At 51.1% G+C, this 19,990-nt stretch overlaps 1 protein-coding gene and 1 long non-coding RNA gene across 2 annotated transcripts in view; one reads left to right on the top strand and one right to left on the bottom strand.

Moving 5' to 3' along the window:
• Window positions 1-14,170, top strand: part of RTN4RL1 (reticulon 4 receptor like 1) — a 30,865-nt gene extending 16,695 nt beyond the window's left edge. The window contains exon 2 of the mRNA XM_030028823.1: window positions 11,040-14,170. Within this exon, the coding sequence (XP_029884683.1) occupies window positions 11,040-12,403 (1,364 nt within the window). The 3' untranslated portion in view covers window positions 12,404-14,170. The remainder of the gene's footprint in view (window positions 1-11,039) is intronic.
• Window positions 14,171-17,230: 3,060 nt separating this feature from the next.
• LOC121233614 lies at window positions 17,231-19,652 on the bottom strand. Its single transcript, XR_005933481.1, has 2 exons — window positions 19,482-19,652; window positions 17,231-18,847 (listed from the first exon to the last, which is right to left on the bottom strand). It is a non-coding gene; the product is annotated as an uncharacterized LOC121233614 (long non-coding RNA).
• Between the last annotated feature and the right edge of the window lie 338 nt (window positions 19,653-19,990).

The raw sequence follows: 19,990 nt of genomic DNA, 5'->3' as shown, positions 1-19,990 counted from the left end.
AAGGCATTTCAAAGCATCTGGGAGCCTCCGGAAGAGATGTGGCCACTTGGAGAGGGAAACGGAGCCCCTCAATTTTAATGAGCATTTCAGTTGCCTTCCTTTATCCTTCTGCCAAGATTTTCCTTCCCCCCCCTCCCCCCCCTAAAAAACCCGATTTCTGCTGTTTGCAATTTGTTTTAACTTTGCAAAACGTGCATTTAGGCAACATGACATGAGGAGGCCGAGGGTAAAACACCCCTGTCACTCCATACAGCTTGGCCTGTTGCTTCTTGCTGTAAATACCTCCCCGCTGCAGCCGGCCCAGCCATGTCGGCTGCTGCCGGGTTGGCACCACCATCTTTCAGCATCTCCTGTTCCCTTCCCAGCCCCTGCAACAATTTACCATCTCCCCGTCTCCCCTTTCCGCTGTGACTGGATCGCGTGTGGGGTTTAATTAATAGAAATTAGGCTGTCGAGACCTTGCAGCCCCCATCCCGTAATTACTTGGCCTTGCTGCATTCGAGGCACAGAGATCGGCAGTGAGCTCGCAAGCCACTGGCGACGGCAACGCAACCCGTTAACAAGCTATTTTTATTAAGCTTTTAATGCAGGCAGTTGCGTGTCACTGGGGGACGTGCCGCATCTCCACAAAGTCGGCTCCCGGGGGGATGCGCGGGGGGATATTTTGGGATGAATGCAGGCATCGGAGCTAGACAAAGCAGGATATTAACAAAGTGCCGTGTCCCGACCACGTTCATCTCTTGCACATCAATTCCCGGCACCCAACCGCTCCAGCCGCCTGCCGTCCAACTGTACAGATTTCAGGAGCTTGGCAAAGCGTTGATGCTCAGTGGGCGGTGATCCCCCCCAGGTCCTCAGCTCCCCCCCACCCCGAGAGCCATGTGGGAGCATAACGATGCCCGACATCTCACTGGGCACGCGGCATCTCCCCACCGGCTCATTAAACCTCTTAACGGCCGCCGTGCGAGGCGCGGGTCGGCCCGGGATGATGGGCAGAGGAGCGGCAGAGCACAGCTATTCACACTGCTCTGCTTTTATCGCTGTGCTTTTCACGAGCTGGTAAAAAGTTCAGTGCAAAGCACAGGAGAGGTCTCTGAAAGGCAGCCGCACTCATGACCCAGCGTGCCGGCACACGTCTCCAGTGGGGTTGGGGTTTTGCCGGTATCTGTGAGGTTCACTTGGCTGCCGACCCACAGGGATGTTCACTTGGAGGGCTCATGGCATCACGCACCCACCCCGAGAGGAGACCAAGGGCCTGCGGAAAGGTGCTGCTGCCCATTTCTGGCGCAGGAGAGAGACCCGAGGCTGCAGGCTGGGCTCCAAATGACGCCATTGCTTTTTTTTTGGGGGGGAGAAGAAAATGTGACAGAGCTGGTGGCTTTGATGCCTGCCCGTCAGTCTCATTCCCCCCTGCTGCAAGCGGAATGATGTGCGGCTGAATGGGGAAGAAGGTACATGACAGGCTCCAATTTGCCCTTTTCTCCACCAAACACAAGGACATCCAGTAAATCTGAAATGCAGAAAGACTGAAAAGGGATGAAAGGGAGCCTACGCGGCATGGTATGTAATTGGCTTGTGGATCTTGGTGGCACAGGACACTGCTGGGGTCGGGACCTCAGCAGGATTACACGTTTATAGAGCTAATGCTCTCCCTATTAGCTATGCTAGCATAAAAACACTGCAGAAGGGCCCTTCGCCTCCCTGTTTCGGGCCATCAGCCGCTCCCTGCTCCATCCAGGTAAAGGTCCATCCAGCGCATCCCTGGTTTTCTGCAGCCTCCGGGTTTTGCATCCCCTGCAGATGTGGGCTGGATGGTGGGGCAGCCGAGCGTGCACCGAGAGCCCGGGCAGCTGTCACTTTGCTCTTCCATCTCACATTTGCTCTGTTCTGGCTGTATTTCTGATCCTAAAGAAACCCTCCATAGGTCCTAGCCAGCTGCTGGCAGGGAAATGAGCTGGTGAATCTGCTTTCGCTACACATGAGCTTGTTCGGCATTTGATACCGATCTGGCTGGTGCTCATCTGGGGTGGGTTTTGTCATTTCATCTGCAATTGTTTTGCTGTAAAGCACCTCGGAGGGTTCGCTAGGTTCGCTAGCGGGCTGTTTGACAAAGGACACCATTCTTATTACTACTGTGAATGAACTACTTTGCATTTCTGTGAATGGGAAAGAAAACTTGTCACCTCAGGACAAAAAGGGAGTGGAAGTATCTGATGATCCCCTGAGACGCCTCAGACAATCCACTAAGCTCAAGTCATCCTCCTGTATTTGTCTCTCCTCGGGGGCAATTGGAATTATTAGTCCCTTCTCAAGGACCTCAAGATCTCTCTGTCCTTTGCCAATTCCCATCCTGGCTTAGCTGCAGGTTACTGGCACATCCCACCGGAGCCCCATCCCGCACTGGGGACCAGCAGAGGATGCCCGGTGCCTGCTGGGGGTCAGGACGGCAGCTCCCGGAGCCGGTGAAGCCCCCAGCTGTCCCTGAAATCCTGCAATATCCATGCACGCTGCGCTCAGGGTGTCCCCTGGGCCACCCCATCCTCTCCCAGAGGAGAAGGCGCATCCTGGTGTCCATTGACACCTCCAGCCGTGGCGGGACCCAAGGACTTGACTCATCCATCTGTAAAGCCAGATGTGCTGTTTCCATCCAGCGTGCCTCTGCTCCGGGAAGGTCCCAGTGGCTTTTGAGACACTGGTCCATCATGCGCGATGGGATGAGATGCAGGGGCACAATAAACCCTCCAGCAGCAGGGAAAGGAGAGTCAGGAAAAGAAGATAATATCTTCTCCCTGGTATCCAGGGATAGGATGCGTGGGAATGGTTCAAAGCTGCGCCAGGGGAGGTTTAGACTGGACGTTAGGAAGCATTTCTTTACTGGGAGGAGTGGTCAAACACTGGAACAGGCTTCTTGGAGAGGTGGTCAATTCCTCACACATGTCAGTGTTTAAGAGGCATTTGGACAGTGCCCTTAATAACAAGCTTTAACTTTTGGTCAGCCCTGAAGTGGTCAGGCAGTTGGACCAGATGATTGTTGTAGGTTCCTTCCAACTGAACTATTCTATTCTATTCTATTCTATTCTATTCTATTCTATTCTATTCTATTCTATTCAAGATCTGCCTCCAAACCCCACGCAAGCAGCAGCCCAGCCTCTGATCTAGATAGTCTTCTCCCAAACGCTGGCTTTTAGGCTCTGCACTGAGGTGCCGGGTTTGTGCCCCGTGCCTGCAGCCGTAGGACCGGCAGCATCCGACTGCAGCTGTACTCCAAGGGCATCGCTGCGGTGGAAGGTGTACTGCAAACTGGGGTTAAGCAGAGCAGATTACATGGGGAAAACACACTCTGCACTCCCTCTGTTTCTGCTTGTGTTAGTCCTGAAACAAGTATTTAAATTAAACAAGTTTCTATAGCTGAGTTTCCAATCCCACAGCCACTTCCACCGTTGGCCTCCTTTTTTCTCCCTTTTTCTTTAGCTCAAGCAGCGGGAGGAGAAGATGCAGACACAGAGAGGAGTGCTAATTAAACAGGGAGTTCCACATTAGGGTACAAATCCTCTGGACCAGCATAAACCCTGCCAATTTCTGTATTTATTTATTATTTTTTCAGTACAATTGTAATTTCCAGTGGTGCCTCCAGCACCAGGAGAGAGTTCAGGGGCTGCTCTCCAAGAGGATTAGCACGCTGGAAGCATTATTACTTTCCTTCGCTGTGAATTCAGGAGTGATTCCCTGATGGCTGCACTCTATATAGAAGTGAATCGGTGCTAATTTGTTTTTGAGGATCACACATCCACCAACATGTGAAAGACAATCCTGCCTCTCGATGTATATTTCGAGTCAGTGCTACAGCAAACAACGAAAAATAAGCAGGCAAAGGAAGCCAGACCTCCCTCGCCCGGAAAACCAGAGCTGGGAAAGAACGGACTTCAATTTTTTTGGATGCTCGTGTGAGTTGGTGCTGCATCTTTCCAGGATTGTTTTGGGTTTCGGCTGTGCTGCTCGTGGCGATGGGCAGCGGGGGCTTGGGCATCCCTCGCACGGAAAGCCTCAGGGATGCCGCGTTGGACGGGATGTCAAAGAGACTGAGCATAAAAGCCCCCCCCCCCCCTTTTTTTTTTCTTTTCTCCTTTTAAATCATCCTCGAGTTTAACTGCAAGAGAGGAATAAATTAACTAATTGAATCTGTAACGACAGAGGGGGCCGGGCACCTGGCAGGAGAGCAGCCACCCCACCACCCATCGCTCCTCTCTCTTTATTTGTGTGATTCAGAGGGACGTGGTCCGTGGGGAGATATCAGAGCTGGCTGAAATGGAAGACAAAGCTATTGTTTCAAACAGAGTTATTGATTTTTACATTATTACACTATGAAATTTATGGTCTGGTTTCAAACTGCAATAGGAGTTAATGACCATCATCCAGAAACTTCCAGGTGACCTTGGCCTCGACTTTGGTGGAGGAAGGTGAATAGCTCCAGATACCGGGTCAGCAAATGCAAAATGAACTTGCGACACCCTAAAGGACTTGATTTTGGGGTGCTGCTGACCCCAGGTCTCTGCCCTGAGCTTTAGCTCGCAGCTAACTCCAACCTGGTTGACAGCAGTGATGGAGGGGGGGAAATTGGACCTTCTCGGCTCCAGACAAAAGCCACTTCTGCTCTTAAGCAACATTTTGCTCCTCTTGAAGCACCGTGATGTCCTCAGAGCTCCTGAGCATGGTTCTCCATCCTTAACTGCCCACCCGGCGCAGCCTGGCTGACCGAGGGTTTGCTCCGGTCGGTCACCACTGGAGAAATGCAAACGAGGGGACTCCGGGATGGGTGAGGAGCACCGGGAGAGGAGACAACACAGCCCGGAGCAAGAGGAGCCCTGGAAGAGGGGAGAGCAATGGGCAGTGCCCACAAAGCAGGCAGCTGCCTGCAAAGGGCATGGCCCATTCCCAGTGCCGGCCGGCTCTCCCATCCCAGTCGATCGAGGAGGATTTGCTTTTTAATGTTGGGGCTACAAAAGTGGGGTCAGGGTGACCAAGAAGAGGTTTATACCAGTTACCACGGGACATACCAGTGACACAGAAGCCAGCCTTTTCCTGGCTTTTCTTTAAAAGGTACCTCCCAATGCATCTTTTGGCATCGGCCTCTTCCCAAAGCTTTCCTTAGCAATATTCCTTCCAAATTTCCTTGTATGCTTCTTCCTCTGGGAACAGTCTTTCCACTTGCCAGCGAAGGAAGGTAATTTCCAGCTGCTGGAGAAGGATTTTTTCTTGTAGTACCTTCTCCCTGGAACATCCCTGACGCTGCACCCCGAGGTAAAGTCGTGTGAAGCCGGTAGCCTCCAAGCTCATCTTCTGCCTCGGAGGTCATAATTGCCATTAAATCACAGCTTGCCTAACCAAATTATGCAAAACCGAAATTATCTCCAATGATTTTTATGTTGCTGAAATGTTCCAGAACTGCCGGGGTGATGACTGGGGGATTGGGAGCAGCTGTCACTCCATCAGAAACCATAACTCCAAACAGCTGGGATCTGTCAGTTATTTATGACACCGTTCGCAAAAAAAAAAAAAATAAAAAAAGAATGATGAAGGTGGATGGGTAGTTGCCACTCTCCGGCTGAAAGGCAGCTCGTGCAGAAAGCAAAGCCCCGTGCCGTGTCCCGGCGCTGGGAGCTGCAGCCGATGTTGCGGGGAGCAAACCCACTGAGGATGCTCCTGCCGCCGAGCGCTGCAGGACCGTGGGGCTGCACCTAAAGGGCTTTGCAGAGAGGCTGAAAGCAAGCTGCTGCTTGCTGGGGAATTTAGTCTTTGTGACAGTCAGGATGGGCGTGTTTATTTTATCCTCTGTGTTGAAAAAAAAAAAAAAAAAAAGAAAAAAAAAGAGGGAAAAAAATGCACAGCTACTAAGCACAGGTCTGACACCGCTTTGTCAAACCATCCCAGATCTGAAGTTTCACTCTTGGCTTGTGCCCAGTTGCTGTCGCCGCTCCGGCCTTACCTTTCATCGTCCTTTACTTGGCAGATGAAACTGTGAACATTTGAGGCTTCTTTTTCTCCCTAAACAACAGTTTCTCTCTATGGCAGTGCGAACGTCCCATTCTGAGTTAGTTCCCAAGTTTCAAAGTATATTTTCCCCCGGGGGTCGTAGTCGTGTCTTTGTGCCCCAGTTCAGTTGGGGTGGATTTAGAAAGCATCCTTTCATAGATCCAAGGTGTGAACGGGGCAGGAAAATCTCGCTCTGGAGCTCCTTGACAGCGAGGTGGTGGTGTTACACCAGGTGTGAATTTGGCCTCAGAAGAGGGTGAATGATGAGTAAGCTTCTGCCTTTTTGATAATCTCGGCTGCGAGCAGAAGCCAGATGCTTTGTCCCCACTTGTAGCTTGCTCTGGTTAAGTATTATTATTTATATTATGTAGTAGCTATACATAGTGTTTTATGGCAGTAAAGAAACATAAATCAGCAACCAGAAGACGAGGGCTTTGCTCTAAAGAGCTTATAAATCTAACAGCTTGAGCAGCACCGGTAATGGACACAGTAAGCAGGCAGTCAAGTTGCATGTAGACATGAGCTAAGATGGGTCTCCCCAAGCAGATGGCGGTTTAGGAGAGATTTGAAAGAGAAGCAACCTGCTCCATCCTCGAGACCAGATCCCGCCGGAGAATTAGACGGGCTGTGACCCATATAAGCTTGTCGGGGTGGAGAGGTGAAAGCATCCATCTGAGAAAAGCAGCTCGCAAAGGGGGAATGGGCAGGGGGTGGCGAGGTCTCGTGGCAGGGCTGACTTTTGGGGGGCTCTGCAGGTGCATCCACCCTGGGGTTGAAGCACCTATTCTTGTCCTAAGTGATTCCTTCCCCTCAGGCCTGAGACTCCAAATGAAAATAAGTAGCATTACATCTTCCTAAATAAACCAAGACTCTGCCTTGCTCCAAGATACAGTAAAGCGTTAAAAGCCTTAAAATGCAAGAAAACGGCCGGCGCAGGTACACCCTGCTCTCTGGATCGAGCAGCGCCACGGGGACAGGCTGCCCGCAGAGCGCAGCCGAGGCCAGCATCCCTGCCGCGGTGGCGGAGAAGTGCTTCAACCCTTCGAACCTTCCCCCTCCCTGCAATCCTGGGTATCAAACCAGCTTTTTTTTTTTTATTTATTTCTTCCTGTGCTGGCACCGGCTCGGGAGGAACCTGGTCTGGGCTGGAGAGAGATGTGCTGTGTCTGGCTGAGCATGCCGGCTCCGGGCGTCTGCATTCTTCTGGCCGCTTTCAGCTCCTGCACAAATTGAGGCTTCACGCTAAATGCATTACGCTGTATAACAATTAATCCCGTGCTACATATAGAAAGTCCTTACTCATCAATAATGCATGCGGGAGGAGTGATTTTCACTCTCGGTAATAAGGCTAAGACAATGGAAACAAGCAGGTAATGGAGAACATTTATAATGATGTTAATCTAATAATGAGTCTAATGCTGTTAAAAGTAAGACTGCAAACTGGACGCATCCAAAGATAGATTATTTCAAGCATTCATTAACTGATGCCTAATTAATGCCCAATTAGAGAGATGCTACATGGGAAATGGTTTGGACAGTCGGACGAATTCATTCCAATCACTGAAACCTCAGTCAAAAGCAGGAGGCAGCAGAAGGACACTAAGCAGAAGCCGGGGTGACTCAGGGCATCAGTGGGAGAAAGCCAGGAGATAAACACCCCCTTGCTGGTTTTATCCGTGTCAGCAGGGCTTTGTTTTTATTCACTTCACCGGCAGGTTTCTGTAGGATTTTTCCGTGCCGCCTTTGAAGCTCTCCCTCCCTGGTGAGCTCCGACACGGGTGCTGGTGACCCTCCATCTGCCTCGCAACCTTTACAAGATGAAGTTGAAAGGGCTGCATCGGGAATAACGAGTTCAACAAGTTAGGCAGGGTCTAACTCTCAGGGGAGCCGGGCTGGGACCTCTCGGGAAGCTCCCACAGTGCTTTCCAGCCTGGGAAGCCCAGTGAGACCCAGGTCCTCGTGGCTGTCTCGTCCCAGTGGGGCTCGGCTGCTGGCCATCGCAATGCTGGTGTTACCAGCCTCAGGAGCTTCAGGGCTCCGTGACCACAGCCTCTTTGCTTCTCGGGGGTCTCATTCCCAGATCTAAACTGTGACTGAGCCCAGGGCATCCCAGGAGCAGCTTCTCACAGCACTAGGCAATCAGCAGCTTTTATGGGCTTGGAGGGAAAGCATCCTTGATGAGACCATGTGCTCTGAGTGCATCCACTGGGGAGTCCACAGGTTTCCTCTTTCCAAGTCCTGCCCACCTAATTATTATTTTTTCTAAGCATCCGTCCTTCTGTTTCTCCATTCTGCTTACCCCCAAGTTGCAGCACGTAGGTAGAAAGAAATATTGCAAACACAATTAATAAGAAAGCAAGCCGTCCCTAGCTTTTCTTCCTACCGTCGTACTCTTGGGAAGCTGAGAACCAGCAACACCCCAGACTATCCCCACCACCATCCAGGACCATGGGAGTGACATCTCCCTCTCCATAGGAACTCCAGCCACTAACTCACAAACGCCTGTTAATTAAAGACATGGACTCAGTTCCCTCTGACCTTTACCTCCGGAGTTCTCGCTGCAGGCAAGGAGCCGTTAAACACTGTGCTCCCTTTCGGCAGGAGCCTCTACCTTGGCCGTGCTCCAGGGAGACCCAGGCTGCCTTCGTCCATCGCCGCGCGTTGCTAACAGCCTCCTGTCATCGCCATCCCTATAAGTGAAATCGTGTACGCTCCCAGATCCCTGCCCGGCTCCACCTCCCATCAGTAATCCCGTTAGCCTGGCAACTGTCGTGTCACGGAAGAGCGCATAAAACTGTTGTTTGGAAGCAATATGTAATCTTCCAACCTGCTGCTTATAGCTGGGAGATGGTTTATTGATTCAGACCCTTGTGATTTGGTATTTGCAATAACAGACTCCGCATGTGGGAGATCGTCACAGCGCTTGTGCCTGGCAGGATTTTACTAATAAACATAAGACTTACAGAAAGCTTCGTACTTCAGTGTCACCGAGGTAAGATGGGGACCACGAAGCCATCCCACCTTGGCGAAGCACGTCCGTGGGTAAAAAAACCCAGCAGAATCTATCTGCAAACTTAGCTTTATCTTTACCACCGTTATCTGGCACTCGGGTAATCACAATATCCTCAGGATACCGCTGTTTCCCAGGCTGCGCTTGCACGGCGAGTTGCAGCGAGGGCTCCTGTTTTGGCAGGCAGCGCTCGGTAGTCAGCGCCGGCACGATGCTCCCACCAGCACAGCCCCTCTCTCATCGCAAAGGCATGACAGCAAAGCCAAAACGGTACGGTGGTGACTTGGAGAACGTTCTTTTTCCTCCACAGCCGTAGGAGTTGTCGCGAATTAAACATTCCCGACTTACAGCCCCTTTCTGGCAGCGGCGCAGGAATGAGACATCCCTCCTGGGTAGCCGATGCTTAATTTCTGAAGGGCAGCTCCTAGAAGAAGTCCCCCCCTTTTCATCGCAGCCAAGGCTTGGGCCAACGCTTTGGCTAGCGATGCTATTTTTTTTTCTATTAACAGCCCAGTCAGAGATGACTGCCTCTTACCGGTGATTTATGGAGAGTCTGAATAACCCAGTTTATCTAAAAATGTGACAACTTTGCCTTGAAAGGATGGGTCCAGATGGACGGGTCACCTGCTGTTAACTAAATGGTAATAGATCTCCATACCAGGCAAAAGGCAACGGTAACCGTGGAGTTATATTTCAAACACCATTAATAAGAAAACAGTGATTTTTTTCTTGCCTCCCACTTGTATTCAGCTGTAGGCGCTGAAAAGAGGGACTGTAAAAGCCCAAGGGGTCCAGGCTCATGGACTAGCTGGTGATAATGACACAGAGTAATTAGACATGAACTCCACTTCCACTCTCGTTTTTCAGATTATTACAAGCTGAGTGCAAGGCGAGGACTCGTGGGCAGGATGGCACCGGCAGCTGTACGCTGCTCCGATGTTACTCCTTTCCCCTGTAAAGTCCAGAGGCAGAATTCATTAGACATGAGCAAATTTTGCGTGTAAGAGGAAAAAGCCAAATCTAGGAGGAAAATCTGAATGAGAAATGACAAGTCTGGTGCAATGAGTCTGAAAAGCCGCTCGGCGCAGAAGGAATAGCCTGAAAGCAAGCCTGGTGCGAGGAGTGGGAGCGAGACGGGAACGGGGCGGCGAAACCGGCACTCTAAGAGCCGAGCAGAGGGAGGGGATGATTACTGCCTTGCTCACCACTTCTTCTCTGCAGCGAGAAAACCCTGGTCACAGGCACATACTGTAGCATTAGAGGATGCAATATGCTTTGCCACAGGACATCCATTTAAAAATATGTCTGAGCATCCCACTTCCAAACGGGAGTTTTCAGCTCAGCCTTTTCCACCAACTGCTGACAACATGTTTTCCTGTAAATCACTTGGTTTTCAGGGTGGATGGTGGTGTCTAACAACTGTAGTAAAAAGAGGTGGTGGGGATGGGTCTGCGTCTTTGGGGGAGGTGGGCGTGCTGGGCAGATGCACTGCACACGTGTAATTTTAGGTGGTTCGCTGGGAACTGCGAAAGCTCTCTACCTTTTCCGCTCCGATATGTAAGCGCGGGCGATTTGAGAGCTGCGTTACAGGAGGGGTGGACACCTACGTGGGTTTGTGTCTCCTCTGTTTGCTCTCACACCTTTGCACAGCGGCATTTCCTCAAGCTGCGCTGCCTGCCTGCAGGCAAGGGGCTTTGCTGCCTGCACTGCCAGCGTGAATTCTCACCGAGAAAGTTTCTCCTACCCGTTTTGGGCTGGGAGCACAACCGCCTGCCGGTTGCAGGCAGGGCGAGGAGGGAGGGAGCACTCCATACATCGCGTTTAAACTACCGCGGGCGATGAGCCCGCTCATCACAGCCGCGTGGGTCATTCATGAGCGAAAACGAGGGCTGAGTTAATTGGGGGCGTTTTTCACCCGGAATAGTCCCCACGGCGGCGGTGGGCGGGCAGGGAGGTGCCCGAATCCCCGCTGACACCGCTCTCCCCTCTCTCCGCACAGGGGGGTTTGCAGAGCTGCTGCTGGTGCTGCTGGGGCTGAAGGTGCCCGGCACCCTGGGCTGCCCCACCGACTGCGTGTGCTACCCGTCGCCGATGACCGTCAGCTGCCAGGCTCACAACTTCGTCACCATCCCCGAGGGCATCCCTGAGGACAGCGAGAGGATCTTCCTCCAGAACAACCAGATCACCTTGCTGCTGCGGGGCCACTTCAGCCCCTCCATGGTCACCCTCTGGATCTATTCCAACAACATCACCTTCATCGACCCCAACACCTTCGACGGGTTCGTCAACCTGGAAGAGCTGGACCTGGGGGACAACCGCTACTTAAGGGCTTTAGCTGCAGACACTTTCCAAGGGCTGGTGAAACTCCACGCCTTGTACCTGTACAAGTGCGGGCTGAGCTCCCTCCCCAGCGGGATATTCGGTGGCCTCCACAACCTGCAATACCTTTACCTGCAAGACAACCACATCGAGTTTCTTCAGGATGATATTTTTGTTGACTTGGTTAACCTCAGCCATCTTTTTCTCCATGGAAACAAGCTCTGGAGCCTCCATCAGAACACGTTCAGGGGACTAATAAACCTGGATCGGCTGCTCATCCATCAAAATCAGCTGCAGTGGATTCACAGGCGGGCTTTTCACGACCTCCGAAGATTGACCACCCTTTTCCTGTTCAATAACAGCCTCTCGGAGCTGCAGGGGGACTGCCTGGCCCACCTGGGAGCCCTGGAGTTTCTCAGGCTGAACGGGAACCCGTGGAGCTGCGATTGCAAAGCCCGTTCGCTCTGGGAATGGCTGCACAGGTTCAGAGGCTCCAGCTCCAGCGTCATCTGCGAGTCCCCCGAGCAGATGCACGGCAAGGACCTCAAGGTGCTAAGAGCAGAAGACTTTAGGAACTGTTCAGGCTCCGAGTCGCTCCATCAGATTAAAACACATACTTTCTCCACAGCGGACAGGGGAGCCTCCAAAATCCACCACCCTCACCACTCCTCCAAGGAGAAGGGGAAGGAAAGAGGGGCTGAGAACAGTTTGCACAGCAGCCAGCCCGCCGCTCCCCCCGGCTCCCGGCCGGGCTACCGCAAACCCGGCAAGAACTGTACCAGCCACAAAAGCCGTAACCGAACCTCTAAACCGGTATCCTTGGGGCCGCGGAAAAACGGGCAGGAGGTTCCAGACTATGTGCCTGATTATCAGCACAAATTCAGTTTTGGGGTGATGCCAACGCTCTCCCCCAAACGCAAGGGTAAGTGTACCCGGCGGACACCCATCCGCCCCCCCAGCGGGGTGCAGCAGGCAGCCGGCTGCTCGGGGCTCAGGGCATCGCTCCTGGTTTTTATGATGGTGTTAGCAGCCGTCATACGCTGAGCCCCCGGCTGCGGACGGAGCGAATCTGTACTGCCACCAATCTACAAAGGACCAGAGTTTCTTTTCTTCTTCTTTTTTTGTACGTGGAGAGTGTTGGCCTGGTGAAAGGAAGAACGTTGTCTCGGCTTCTGACGGTCTCTCCGTGCCCGGCCGGGCTGCCAACGCGGACTGTGCCGAACGCAGCGGGAGCGGATTAAAAGGCATTATCACACCTTGTCACAAACAGCCTAACCGAGCACCTACAACAAAAAAAAGCCAACCTTACAAAAAGCAGATAACAGGGACGGTAGCCAATTCGTCGGTGACAACAACCGGACAAATGGACTGTATCCACGCTCTTGTGAAATCCTGTTCATTTGAGAGCGCTCTGAACGACCCCTCCAATTACCGAAAGGAACATAATTGCTGTAAAAATGATCACCAATTAAGCCTACACTGTTTCTCTGAAAGCGAGTGCAAGGACACTGATACCGATGTAATAAGGACATTGGTTCTCCCACGTTTTAGCCCTTTTGGCTCCAAACCCAGAGGCCAAAGTTGGCTGGGAATCGCTTAGAAGACAATCTCAAACCCCTGAATATCTCAGGCATTACAGCAGAACAGGGCTTGCCTGCTGGGCTTGGAGTAGCCAACAACCAAAGGAAAGACTGATTAGAGGTGGAATTAAACAAAACCCCCCCCCCCAACAAACCCAACACTTAAAGAAATGAGGTACCCGCAGGAGGTGCGTTTTTTTGTAACCATGTTCACACATCTGAAAAAACCCCAACCCCAACAAATGCACAGTCTCCCCCCCCTTCCCCTCAATTATCCATATGTATGTCTTATAATGTTTATAAACTATATGGAAACTATATCTCCAGAACTAAGGATTGTATTGTTGAATTTATAGCAGACCAGTATATGATTTTTTTTTTCTCGAAAAAACAAACCGGCAGCAGTGCCTACAGATGCTGAAAGCCATCGGGCGGGCTCAGTACGCGCGGGGGAACCACAGCGGACCAATGTTCTCAGCAATTCAGAGCACCAAACTTTGGGAGGGGTGGGGGGGGTGGTTGTATGCGATGCAGCAAAGTCCATATCCAGAGAGCCAAAACTCACCCTTACATCCTAATTTGTAACCGGGGGGAGAGAGAGATTAATTAGTCCAAATAAATAGAGCCATAGAGCTCTGTCTCCGGAGAGCGCTGCAAGGCCCCCGGGAGGAAAGGGGCTTTTTTGGGGGCTGGAGGCAGAGAGGGGCTTCCCAGCTGTGTCGGTGGCGTGAGGACCTTTATAGCTGGACTAAGGTTTTCACTGGGGAAGCAAGGAGCAGTTCCCAGGCTGCGGATAGTCCTGACAGCGTTAGGAGAGATTTTGTTTCTTAAAAGGAACAGCTCGTGCCACGGGAAGAGTCAGAGAAGGGGGAAACGACAGCTCGTTGAGGACCGACGAGAAGCGCAGTACCCAGGGTTTCTGGTCCGCCACAGGAGAGAAAAATAAATGGTCCAAGACAGCCGTACGAAGGGGGTTGTGGCTAGGTGGAGGAGAGGGAGCAGATCCGCTTGTTCCCCTCGTCCCAGATTAAACCCCACAGCGGAGGGATGCGTTTGCTGGTCGGGGGGACGGCAGAGCCGGCGGCATCACCGACAGCAGCCCACGGGCGCGGGGAGGTGCTGCCCAAATTCTGCAGTCGGTGCGAATTCCCTGTCAGCGTGGATATGCGAGACCAAACAGACACTGAAGTTAATGAAACAAGGGAAATAAAAGTGATCTTGGACAAGAAAAGGCTGCTGTTCATTTCGTAACTATCTCCCAGCGGTGGCACGTTTCTAGCCCGTAGCTCACGTGTGGGGCTGGAAAGCCCGAAGGAAACGGCTTGCGTTTTCCATCAGACACACCACTAGCTTCAGGAAGAACGGGCTAAGCTCGGGAAATCCGCTCTCCCAACCGCTTTGGGGATGGGGAGAGGGTATTTACGCAGCGGCAGATCCCCTGGAGGTATCTGGAAATGAAAAGGGAAACTCCCAAGCGAAAAAAAGAAGAAAATTCCCCAATGCGCTTATTTTTAAGAGTGGTTGGGTGCTGGGAGCGGGCAGCTGGGGGGGGGAACGGCCTCTCCTGTCCGTCTCGCAAGCAAGGAGGGGCAGGGGCTTGGATGCTTCACTTTTGAATACCCTTCTTGGGGAATAGCAGGAGTAACTCTGGGAGGAGAGAGGAAGAGGTTACTTCATCAAGCCCTCTCCTTTCCAGCTCCTACCCAAACTTTTCTGTCTACAGGGCTCTAAAGCTCCACTAAAGGGATGTCCAATGCAGCCAGAACAAATAATCCGTGATCTGAAATAGCTCCCTCATGTCCTACTCTCTATAACCAATAGCAACTGAATGAGTCTGGCACTGTCCCTTAGAAGTGGAGAATGTTGTTATGTTGGTTATTTCGTTTCATACTCTGGAAATCAAAGCTCTCAGTGGGAGAATGAAGAAGAGAAGCACTTTATTAATTTTTTTTAAGTCTGCGTGTAACTCCTGTAATATAGGAGTGAAATGTCAGCACAGGAGATGCTAATGTTTTATAAATGATTTGGGTGCAGCAGGCACAATGGATAGTCTTTGAGATGAATTATATTAGAACAGACTATGCCTGGCTCAAAACCATAATTGTATTTTTAGTATCTTTTCCTTTAACATGTAGGAAAAATAAAGGCAACTCCGTGGTGTATTACAAGCCTTGTCAATCAAGTGCTCTAACTCCTAGCAATAAAGGCTACTGTTTAAAAACCAGAAGGGAGACATGATACACTGCTAAATAGGAGGTGTCGCCTGACATGGACTATAAGTTTCTGATGTTCCTCCTGCCTTCCCCTTAGCTGCTGTCCCTCCCTGCACCCATCCTTCCTCCACAACCACAGCTCTTTGAGGATAAACTAAATTTTTATGGCATGCTCTGACACTTAGCCTCAATAACTAACTTCCCATCTGCATAGTTCAGCTCTACCACAGCCCCTGGTTCACGCTCGTGTGTTTTTTTCCCCCATCCCTTCATACAGCATGTCTTCATGCATTTTGAATGTTGCTCTGAGGGCTGGCATAAATCCCCTTTTCTCCAAAGCAGCACTCCCACAGCCTCAAACCATGCATCTCTCCAGTCAAGCAGACACAGGTATAACCACGACTTGCCAGAGATAGTCTGGCTCAGGCTGGAGATAAGTTGGAGAAATTTGGGATTTAATTAGAATCAATCCCAGATACCAAAGGTTTGACAGGGAGGTCCCCGGGGTAAAGGGCTGAACCCCCGAGGTGGTGGTAAGCCTCACGGCCACTGGGCGGTGGTCCACGTGCTCCGATTTGGACAGGCTGGATCAATGGGCTGAGGCCAACGGGATGAGATTCAAGAAGGCAAAGCGCCGGATCCTGCACGTGGGTCACAACCGCCCCATGCAATGCTGCAGGCTTGGGGAAGAGTGGCTGGAAAGCTGCCTGGCAGAAAAGGACCTGGGGGTGCTGGTCGGCGGCCGGCTGAATATGAGCCGGCAGTGAGCCCAGGTGGCCAAGAAGGCCAACGGCATCCTGGCCTGTATCAGAAATAGCGTGGCCAGCAGGACTAGGCAAGTGACTGAGCCTCCCATGCTCGGCACTGGGGAGGCTGCACCTTGAATACTGTGTTCAGTTTTGGGCCCCTCACTACAAGAAAGACATTGAGGTGCTGGAGCGTGTCCAGAGAAGGGCAACAATGGTGGTGAAGGGTCTGGAGCACAAGTCTTCTGAGGAGCGGCTGAGGGAACTGGGATTGTTTAGGCTGGAGAAAAGGAGGCTGAGGGGAGACCTTACCGCTCTCTACAGCTACCTGAAAGGAGGTTGTAGTGATGTGGGGGTCAGTCTCTTTTCCCAAGTAACAAGCCATAGGACAAGAGGAAACGGCCTCAAGTTGGGCCGGGGAGGTTTCGATTGATTATTGGGAAAAATTTCTTCACCGAAAGGGTTATCGTGCATTGGAACAGGCTGCCAGGGATGTGGTGGAGTCACCGTCCCTGGAGGTATTTCAAAGACGTGTGGATGTGGCGCTTAGGGACATGGTTTAGTGGTGGACTTGGCAGTGTCAGGTTAACGGTTGGGCTTGATGATCTTAAGGGTGTTTTCCAACCTAAATGATTCTATGATTCTATAAACCTAAACCCTTCCGTGCTCCACAGCTCCACCTGGGCTCCCCTGGCCGTGCCACCGTACCCCTTCCCAGCGAGGGGGGATCAGCCATGAACTGGTGCCGTTCGCTACCACACGCTCAGCCTTTGGACGTGCATCGATTCCCCTCTCCAGGGTGCAGGCAGACAGGCTGCCTGTTGCAGACGTGGTTAGACGCTGCCGATAGCTCCCCACAGCTCGGCTGCAAGCTCTAAACGCCTCCCTTGGGAAACGTGTCACTTGAGCATTTATTTGCTCATCGGTTTTCCGTTCCTTCAGCGTTCTCCGGTCTGCCACCCGCACCATGCTCTGCTCCGGCAGACGAGACGAGTCTTTGTTGCTGCGGCTGCCTTCCCCTTCTTTGCATCAGTGAGCTTTAATGCTCTAACTTTGGGCTGTTCATGTAAATCCTTTCCATTAAAAAAAAAAAAACAAAACGGCAGAGAACCCAGAAGAGACCCCAGACTGTGCCTCTGGAAACTCACCCCTGGTGGCAGAATCCCGTTTCCTGAGTCGGAGCCAATTTTCTCTCCATTGTACCACTTTTCCACAGTTTCATCCCATAATTGCTAATACAGAGCTTTTCATACATGCTTTGAAAACACAAACCGTACGACACCGCATCTCTTTTATCCTCCCAGGCAGGATGAAAACCAAACACCTCTTGGATATTGAGAATAAATTTTTAGTTTATCAGTCTAAACCAAGACCACAAGTCTGCAGTTTCTCTTATATTCCCCATTGCTTCCCAGACAACACTTGTGCCCTCCCCCACCAGCACCAAATCCAAATTATTTCCTTTGTCTCAAAGTTGCTCTGCAACACGTACCCTGCTTCGGAGAGACAGAGCAGAACAAAAGCATCGCTTCACATTTCTTGTAAGCTAAATAACACTTTTTGTGGTCCTTCAAGTTCAACCTTCCCTAAATCCTCCGTTTGTGTATGCTTTCCCTGTTCTAGCTTCAGCCACACCCCCGGGAACACTTCCCGAGATCCGATTTCCCAAGATCCCATTTCCCATTGCATGACCAAGAATATTTCCCTTTCCATCGCTTACTGTCTCCTTGAGGTCTTGTAGGTTGACATCATTCCTCTGTTGCACCAGCCCTCTTCTCTCCCTTGACGCATCCAGCAGCCCCCGGGCTCACGACTGCTTTGGTGAAACACGAGATCGCCGACACCAGACGATGCCGATGGGAACGGTGATTGCAGGGATGCTCTTGTATGGCTGACCGTGTCGGAGTTCGTGGGTTACAGATGGAAGCAAAAGCAACTACGAAAACAGGCCACGGAGGACTGCAGCGGTGCTCACGTTTTGCAATGTGTATTTTTGGGAAGGTGTCACGCTGGCATCGCTGGCGAGCCAAACCACCTCTCTACCCACATAAAAGCAGCCCCAGGAGCAGCACCCCTCCAGAGTCTCCATCCATCTCGCTCTCTCCCAATACACTTGATCCTCCCCTCTCCCGGAGAAATGGCCTTCAAAGGGGAGAAGGATCTTTCATCTCAGTGACCACCTCAGTCCCCGGTCCCCGCTCAACGGCAGCCAATTAGGCGAACAAAAGCAAGTGTTATAACGCAAGTCCCTTGCTACCCGGCTCATTGCTGTAAGGAACCGCTCACTAAAATCCATTTTTTTCCCCACCCCATGAATATGGGTGAACTTCTCCCCACGCCCAGCCACTCTGCAGACGCATCTTTATCTCTCTGCAGGCTCCTCGGCTCATCCCCACCCTCAATCCCCACAACCCGAGTCCTTTCCAGAGCTGCCCTCCATCCTCTTCCTCCTTTGTGAAAACAGAATCAAAATAACTGTTTAACAAATCAGCCATTACCTTCTCCCATGTCACCAATTCCCTGCTATCATGTCGTAATTGGCCAATTTTCTCTTTTACCTTCTCTCTGCTCTGAATACGTCTCGGGAAGCTCTGATTGTGTGTTAAAATATCCTCCCTAATTCACTGCTCAATATCTCTTTCTGCTCTTCTAATTGCCCTTTTAACTTCCTTCTAATTTTTTTATAAATCTCCTAATCCTCTTCCTGCACAAGTTGTTTACACGCACCGGAGAATGTATATGTATTAGCAGATGTTCCTGGGTAAATAATGCACAAAAGAATATTACTGCTTCACGCAAGCTGCAATTACTGCTTTCCTCAGAATAAGCCCTGTTTAACCCTCCTATTTAGGGCACACGCCCCTGCTCTTGCTGCACATCTCCAGGCTATTTCACTCCTGCTGCAGAACATTAACACCACCAGCTCCATCACAGCTCGCTCTCTATCTTCTAGAAAAAAAGAAGAAAAAAAAAGAAAGAATGGAAGGATAAAGGGAATGGTACAGTTATGTTCCAACAAATCTTTTTTTTTTTTTCAGGAACACAGCTAGAAGAAACAAAACAAAATAGCTACACGACTCGAACACAGCGGCACAACCCCAAGTAATAAACAAATTTGATAGTCTTGGTGCTTTTGATTTATGGACAGCTTACTGCGCCGCCCGCTCTCAGGGAGTCAGTTGTCAAAGCCCTTGTGCCGCAGACAGGCAGAGGGTCAGGCAGGCGCTGTTTGCCATCCGCTTTGTAAAAGACTTCCTAAAATTACTCAAAATTTCCTTTCTCTTTTCCATTCCTTCTCTCAATTTGTTTGCGGTCTCCTTCTCACAAAACACTGCAGTACCCACCAGATGTTTTGAATTCTGCATTTTCCAGCTAAAGGGTAATGCTAAATCATGGGTTTAAAGTTACACATCTCATTCAGATGAAGAGACTCGGGTCATCGCCCAGGGAAAGCAACCCTGGGTCCAGGCAGAAGTCAGTGTTTTGCAACCCAATCCTCGATCTTACTCAGGACAAAAGGCATCGCTGGTACCGGGAAGCTCCAGGAGATGGGGGCTATTTTGTACTTACAGCTGACACTTACAGAGGCACCTTCCTGCTGCCTAAATACCAAATCGTGATTAACAATAACGTTCTGGCCACCAGCACATCTCTGGGCATAGCATCCGTGTCTGTCACCTCCATCCTGCCAAAACCAGGTCCTGTTACACCCCGCAAGGCTGCCTGCACCCGTGCCGAGCATCGCGCCTGCCTGCAGCCACCTGCCCAGGGGACTGGAGATTAAAAGAAATGGAGAGGGAGGAAAACCAAAATCAGATGGAAACGGTAAAAGCTCACCTCCTGCTTTTCAGAGGCTGCTCTGCCATGCAGGGTCAAAAGCAAAACGCTTCTATTAAAATACAAAATTGTTCCTATGACAGACTATGGATTTCCGAGGCCATTATGGAATAACGAAACTCTTGGCTATTTGCTGACTCGCCCAGAAAGATTTCCATTTCTTGCCCACATCCGTATGCTTAATTTCCCAGAGAAGCAGATCCCACTCCCAGCAAGGGTTGCTATCCCCAGAGACGGATTTTGTTTGCTTCAATT

The sequence above is a fragment of the Aquila chrysaetos genome, chromosome 10, assembly GCF_900496995.4.
Source record: "Aquila chrysaetos chrysaetos chromosome 10, bAquChr1.4, whole genome shotgun sequence".
Taxonomy (NCBI): Eukaryota; Metazoa; Chordata; class Aves; order Accipitriformes; family Accipitridae; genus Aquila; species Aquila chrysaetos.
Note: the sequence above shows the minus strand (reverse complement) of the source record. Positions and strands in the feature narration are given on the sequence as shown.